Here is a 7,305-nt window from a genome sequence, read left to right on the forward strand (position 1 = left end):
CGGGAAGGTAAATGGCATTTCTGTGCGCTGCTCTGGTTTGCCAGAAGTGGCTTAGTGCTGCTGGGCACATGACCCGGAAACTGTACTCTGGCTCCCTCGGCCAATAAAGCGAGATGAGCGCTGCAACCCCAGAGTCGGCCACGACTGGACCTAATGGTCAGGGGTCCCTTTACCTTTACCTTATTTGTTCCATCTCTACTCATAGTTCTGTGTGATGCTTCAGAACCTACATATTGCTCCCACACCAGGAGCCTTCCTGCTTCTTTGAAAAATAACCTCTCTCATGTAAACACCATCTCTCTTTATTGACAGAGCTAGAATGCCCCACCTCCTCAGAGGAAGATTAGCATTTCTAGCAAAGCCAATGGGTGCCGATCCTTTTATATGACAGAAACGCCACCTGCAGTTCTGAGGGGATTTAAAAGAGAAGCCGAGAGATCCCTGCCAGTGATCTGTTTCTCGAGAGAGATTCCAGTTCCTCTAGAGAGCTCATCATGGCCTGGGCTCTATCCTTCCTTGCACTTCTCAGCTACTTTTCAGGTAACAATGTAGAGGACTCCCTTTCCACTGGGCTCTAGCCCATTGCAGAACTATTTATATTGTGTTTTTATCACAGTGCCAGCCTGATATTTAGGAGCAGAAGGAATGTATCAAGGTCAATTTATTCTTTTTTCTTTTCCACAAAGGTGTCGTTTCACAGCGTACTCTGACTCAGCCTGCCTCTGAAACTGTGTCCCTGGGGCAAACGGCTAAACTCTCCTGTACGTCCAGTGATGGTCGCAGCAGCAGCTATGTTGCTTTTTATCAGCAGAGACCTGGACAGGCCCCTCGCTATGTGCAGTACGTCGGCAGCAACAGGGGGGAAGGCATCCCGGATCGATTCACTGCTTCCTTCTCTGGAAACACTGGCTTTTTAACCATCACTGGCATCCAGCCTGAAGATGAGGCTGCCTATTACTGTGGGGCTTGGTTTAACAGCGGTAGCTTGTTGCACAGTGATCAAGTCTGATGAGGAACTGAGACAAAAACCTTCCGTCTTCCTCTGTCATAGAAGGGAGTTGAGAATATATATTAATGTGATCTGTTCCTGAAGTTGGTTTTTGTTTTTGGGGGAAGGACATAGGTGAAGGAAACAGAAATTGCCCTGGCTCCCACCAGTTCTTTACATTGAGGTCAGCCCCATCTTCCATGCACAAATCAGCACACCCTACTACCACTTTACATATTTAATTTCCATTCTGCCCTTCCACCCAAAGAAAAAAGAAAAGAAAGAAATGGAAGGTCACAAGGCAATAGGACCACAAGAAGAGTCTTACTGGATCAGGTGAAAGTCCCCTCTAGTCCTGGATTTATAGAAGCTGTCTCGGTTTCTGATTTGATCCTGGAATGCCCTGTTTTTCCTTAGGACATCCCTATTTTAATCAAAGGAATGTTGGTTGGTATGGAGTTATGCAATCCCCGAGCCAAGGAGATCAGTAACTACGCAACCGTTAGAAGACATCTGAAGGCAGCCCTGGAGAAAGTTTTTTTTTTAAAAAAAAAATGTATAATGCTCTATTGTGTTTTTATATATGTTGGAAACTACCCAGAGTAGCTGTGGCAACCCAGTCAGATGGGAAAAGTAATCACTATCGTTACCATCGCCATCATCACATTGGCCCGAATATAAGTCACAGTCCCCCCCCCCCCAATTTCTGATCTGGAAAAGTTAAACTGAAGCTTATATTTGCGGCTTTATGATAAATGAAGGGGGAAGGTTGCTGGCAAAGTGGCTCCCCGCACTGCTTCCTGGGGGGAGGGGGGAGGGAGCCATGCCACTTTTAACTAATCCAGAACGCGGCAGCTAGACTGGTGACTGGGGGTGGCTGCTGAGACCACATAACACCACTCTTGAAAGACCTGCATTGGCTCCCAGTACGTTTCCGAGCAGAATTCAAAGTGTTGGTGCTGACCTTTAAAGCCCTAAATGGCCTCAGCCCAGTATACCTGAAAGAGCGTCTCCAGCCCCATCGTTCAGCCTGGACACTGAGGTCCAGCACCGAGGGCCTTCTGGCGGTTCCCTCACTGCAAGAAGTGAGGTTACAGGGAACCAGGCAGAGGGCCTTCTCGGTAGTGGCACCTGCCCTGTGGAACGTGCTCCCATCAGATGTCAAGGAAATAAACAACTCTCTGACTTTCAGAAGACATCTGAAGGCAGCCCTGTTTAGGGAAGCTTTTAATGTTTAATTGTCTATGGTATTTTAATATTTTGTTGGAAGCCGCCCAGAGTGGCGGGGGAAACCCAGCCAGATGGGTGGGGTATAAATAAATTATTATTATTATTATTATTATTATTATTATTATTATTATTGGCAGAATATTGCAGAGTCCTATCCCTGTCCAGAACTCTCCCTCATGCAAATATCTTGTCCTCATTGGCTGGTCTAGAATGTCACACCTCCTCAGAAAAGGTGTGGCGTTTCTTGCAAAGCCAATGCATCAATAGGTGTCTATTGCTATATATGCGAGACCCTTCCTCTTCAGTTCCTGAGGGGATCTAAAATAGCAGAAGGAAGGTTCCTGACAGTTCACTGTTTATTTGAGGAACCCCAACGCCTTTTGAGAGCTCACCATGGCCTGGCCTCTCTCCTTCTTTGCACTTCTCACCTATTTGTCAGGTAAGGATGTGAAGGACGCCCCTTACATAGCTTTTTTTTTTATATTTGTTAGCAAAATAAGTGAATCAATGTCTTCTTCTTTTTCTTTGTGCAAAAGGTGTCCTTTGTCAACATACAATGACTCAACTTGCCTCTGAGTCTGTGTCCCCAGGACAGATGGCTAAACTCTCTTGCACAGCCAGCGATAGTCACAGTGGCACCTATATTTTCTGGTATCAACAGAAATCTAGGCAGGCCCCTCGCTTTGTGCATGTTAATGGTGGCAGCAGGGGAGAAGGGATCCCTGATCGATTCACTGCTTCTGCCACTGGAACCAATGGCTATTTAACCATCATCAACATCCAGGCTGAAGATGAAGCTGTCTATTACTGTGGGGCTTGGTTTAACAGCTATAACGTGTTGCACAGTGATCAAATCTTATGGGGAACTGAGACAAAAAACCTTTACTCTTCCTCCTTCATAGCTCTGAAGGCACCACTGAGCAGACAAAGTAACAGTACTCTTAAATGTAAGGCTGTATTACTGAAATGCTCTCTATGTGAGACTACCCTTGTGACTAGTCCGGAAGCTGCAGGTGGTGCTAAACAGTTGTTCCTGGGGGACGATGTCCCAAAGGGCAGTTCTGGGAAGGGAAACTGATTGTGAACAACAACTTAAACATTCCATGTCAGACAAAGGTGTTCTGGAAAAGCCTATTCTCACTCAAATATAACAACAACAACAACAACAACAACAACAACAACAACAACAACAACAACAATTTATTTATACCCCGCCCATCTGACTGCGTTTCCCCAGCCACTCTTGGTGGCTTCCAACAAATATTAAAAATGCAATAAATCATCAAACATTAAAAATTTCCCTAAACAGGGCTGCCTTCAGATGTCTTCTAAAAGTCATATAGTTGTTTATTTCCTTGACATCTGGTGGGAGGGCATTCCACTGAGCAGGTGCCTCTGCCGAGAAGGCCCTCTGCCTGTTTCACTGTAACCTCACTTCTCGCAGTGAGGGAACCACCAGAAGGCCCTCAGAGCTGGACCTCAGTTTCATGGCTGAACAATAGGGGTGGAAATGCTCCTTGGGCTGAGGCCCATTATTAATGCTGGAGCAGTGATAAAGAGCATTAGGTCTCCTTTTACACACCACGAGTGTTCATGCTGCTGTGCATAACTTCTTTACTTGCACGGGTGTGCTTTCGAACTGCTAGGTTGGCAGAAGCTGGGACAGAGCAACAGGAGCTCACTCCGTCATGGGGATTCAAACCACCGACTTTCTGATCAGCAAGCCCAAGAGGCTCAGTGGTTTAGGTACTGCTGCAGCGGGAAGGTGAACAACGTTTCCATGCACAATACCAGCTATTCTAGAGTTCACCCTTAGGGGGCTGTGTTGCTCAACATCTCCCACATTTGGTACGTAAGAGGATTCGAGAGATGGCCTGTGCCCTGGCACCTGTGATGTGAAGTGAAGCAGAAGACTCCCATTCATGGCTCCATTTCTGGCGCTTCCTGTTCAGTTTACTGGGAGATGTGTGCAGACAGATTCATTTCATTTCCCCATTCATTCTATTTTTTGAAGGTTTGACTGTTTCTCTCACCTGGGTTTCCATTTATTGGCACTCTGTTTGTTGAACTTGTTTGATTGGTTTTCTATTGAGGTCACTACAATGGCTGTCACAAAGCAAGCTTACTTATATTTGAGATGAAAAATGTGTCCTTCTTTAGCATGGACCGCAGAAAAAACAACAACTACCTTTACCTGAAGCTCTCAGCCCCAGCCCCCTCCTAATGACTCTTTAGCATTTAGATTACTAAAGTGTGTTCTCATTAATAGAGAGCATGTGTTGCGGTGGGGTCTGGAAGGCCACCCCTCTGTTGCTGGGCGGTGTAGTTTGGATGACCATCCGCAGTGATTGGGCGGTTGGGTTGTTGGGCAAATTTTGGTGTTGCCATTTAGGGGGTTGGACCAAAGGTTATAAAATGAAGTCACGCAACTCTGACTAGGCATTTTTGCTGTGTGCATTGGATCACCCGCCCACCCACCCTAATTTTAGGAATCTTGGTTGACCTTGCTCTGCCTGTCATGGGGTTGCCTGCTTTTGGGGCAGGGGCCTGGTAGGAATTTTGTCCAGTTGGCTGATTGGCTGGTGCCATTTGGTTTTTGCCTACTGTGTAGCAAATCATCACAACTTGTAAGGTTGCGGTTAGGCATTGGTTAAAAAATTGGTTGGTAGAGGGGTAAGGATTGGCGGTGCCAGCCCCTCCAATACTGCTGCGGAAAGGGAATTCCGTTAAAGCAATCCAGGGGCTTGCCATTCTTTCATCCGTACCCCTGAAGGGGGCTTAGGGCCGTGCAAGTCCCAGGGAGCATGAGGGTTTGGTGCCCGGCTCCATGCTCTCCCCAATATTGTTTTCCCTTACTGGCTTTCGCTGGAATCCGGAAGTCAGTTCTGCCCCAAGGCGTGGGGACAGATAGTCATAACCAATGCCTAAGCAACCACTCACAGTTATGTATTTTAATAAAGTTGTGGCCAAAATTATGCCAAAAACCTTAAACCAAAAATTATGTGTGAAGTGTGAAGCATTTGGGGGTGGATTGGAGGACCTCGACTTGCAAATGTAAAAGGTAAAGGACCCCTGGACGGTTAAGTCCAGTCAAAGGCTATTATGAGGTTGCGGCACTGGGAGAGAGTAACTATTAACAGGAAAGTAGACAGTTCCCACAGTTACACCCACACATCACATTTCCCCTCTTCCTATTCTTATTCATAAACTATATATTACTCCCATTCCAGGGCAAAGCCATGACCCTTCCATCGTCTTCTTTTAAAACTCTCCTTTATGCAAATATATTCTCTGCTCACTGGCTGAGCTAAAATGTCCCGCCTTCTCAGAAGAGGAGAAGAGGCATTTCTGGCAAAGCCAGCGAGGGTCAACATCTTTATAGGACAGCTCCTTCCTCTTCTGTTCCTGCAGGGTATAGAAGGAAACAGGAAGGTCCCTGCTGCTTAACCTTTTTGTTGAGAAAGCCCAAGTCATTTAGAGAGCTTAACATGGCCTGGGCTCTGTCTTTCCTTGCACTTCTTGGCTATTTCTCAGGTAAGGATGTGGAAGATTGCCTTTCCACTGGCTTCTGGGCAAATTAGCACCAACTGTAGTTTGCCTTTATCATACCGCTTTTAGGATGTTTGTGAGAAAATCCTTTGAATCAATATCTTCTCTTTCTTTTTCTTTTTGCAAAGGTGTCATTTCTCAACATACTGTGACGCAACCTACATCGGAGTCTTTGTCCCCAGGACAAACAGCTAAATTCTCTTGCACTGCCAGCAGCAGTCCCAGCGGCAGCTATATTCACTGGTATCAACAGAAAGCTGGGCAGGCCCCTCGCTTTGTGCACTGTAATGGTTGCGGCAGAGGAACAGGGATCCCTGATCGATTCACCGCTTCTGTCTCTGGGAATACTGGCTATTTAACCATCACCAACCTCCAGACTGAAGACGAGGCTGTCTATTACTGTGGGGCTTGGTTTAACAGCTACAGCTTGTGGCACAGTGATCAAGTCTTATGGGGAACTGAGACAAAAACCTTCCACCTTCCTCCTTCACATCTGGCAGCTTAGAATCACTAGAGATATGTCATGGAATTCTACTCAGTATTGATCCAGAGCAGATTCCTGTATAGTTAGCAGAGTAAAAACTTAAACACATTGCAGGGTTCCCAAAAAATTAGACCAGAGGCTATGAAAATTTCATCCAGCAGAGCTTTACTGCTACTGGTATTGTGCATTAAGTAGAGTTATATGAGGCTGGATATATTCCCCATGGACCTCTGCTTTTTAGACACAGGACAAGTGTGGATAAGCCCCTAGTCCAGTATGCTTTTCTCACATGAACCAGCCAGATTATTATGGACCTGATTGCAACAGTACTCTCCCCGCCATTTTTATTTGGAAGCATACATCTTCCAACAGTAGAGATAGAACAGTCAGTTTTAACAAACTGCTCTGTTTTTTAAAATTTTATTTCACAAGATTTATATACACCTCTTGATTATAATGAAGCCTCAAAGTGGTTAACAAAATCACAATAAATCAATGAAATTATCCGCAAGAAACTGTTTTGAACTCCTATTCAAAACTTTCAGAAACAATTGAAATCAACAATAAGCTAGAAAGAGATTAAAACCCATGTCAGCATTCCACCCAGAAAGGCTCGCCTAAACAAAAATATTTTCAACAGGTACCAAAAACAGTGCAATGAAGGTACTGCTGGTGTCAATAGGCAGGGAATTCCAAAGTTTTGGTGCTGCCACATGAAAAAAAGGTTTTTTTCTAAATGCATAACAGCGCTGATTTTGCAGGGTTGAGTGGGCGTACATGGGGAAAGGCATTCTGCAGTGTGCATGCATGATGTCAGCATGTCACACGGCATGCATGCATGTCGTGTGCATGTCGTATGGCCACGGCCCCCTCAATCATGGAGGCAAGCCAGCCCACTTGCAGTCAGAGTCATCTCCGAAGACAACACAGACCCTTGCCACAGTGTATATGCTAAAACCATCAAAATCTTAACAAAAACAGAATGATACACGGTACTCCATCGCTTGGTCTGTTGTCCACAAATGAAAAGATACATTTTATGTATGATATATAA

The 7,305-nt window shown here is 45.4% G+C and overlaps 1 protein-coding gene across 1 annotated transcript; it reads left to right on the forward strand.

Annotated features, from left to right (window-relative positions):
• Positions 1 to 407: 407 nt before the first annotated feature.
• LOC309329733 (uncharacterized protein) lies at positions 408 to 6,272 on the forward strand (the record flags this gene model as incomplete). Its single annotated transcript, XM_081840746.1, has 5 exons — positions 408 to 540; positions 687 to 1,003; positions 1,406 to 1,475; positions 2,755 to 3,063; positions 5,896 to 6,272. Exons 1-5 carry the CDS (start codon positions 495 to 497, stop codon positions 6,270 to 6,272), a joined length of 1,119 nt encoding a protein of 372 aa, XP_081696872.1. The 5' UTR covers positions 408 to 494.
• Between the last annotated feature and the right edge of the window lie 1,033 nt (positions 6,273 to 7,305).

This window comes from Podarcis erhardii (assembly GCF_964252035.2).
Source record: "Podarcis erhardii genome assembly, chromosome: 15".
In the NCBI taxonomy this organism is placed as follows: domain Eukaryota; kingdom Metazoa; phylum Chordata; class Lepidosauria; order Squamata; family Lacertidae; genus Podarcis; species Podarcis erhardii.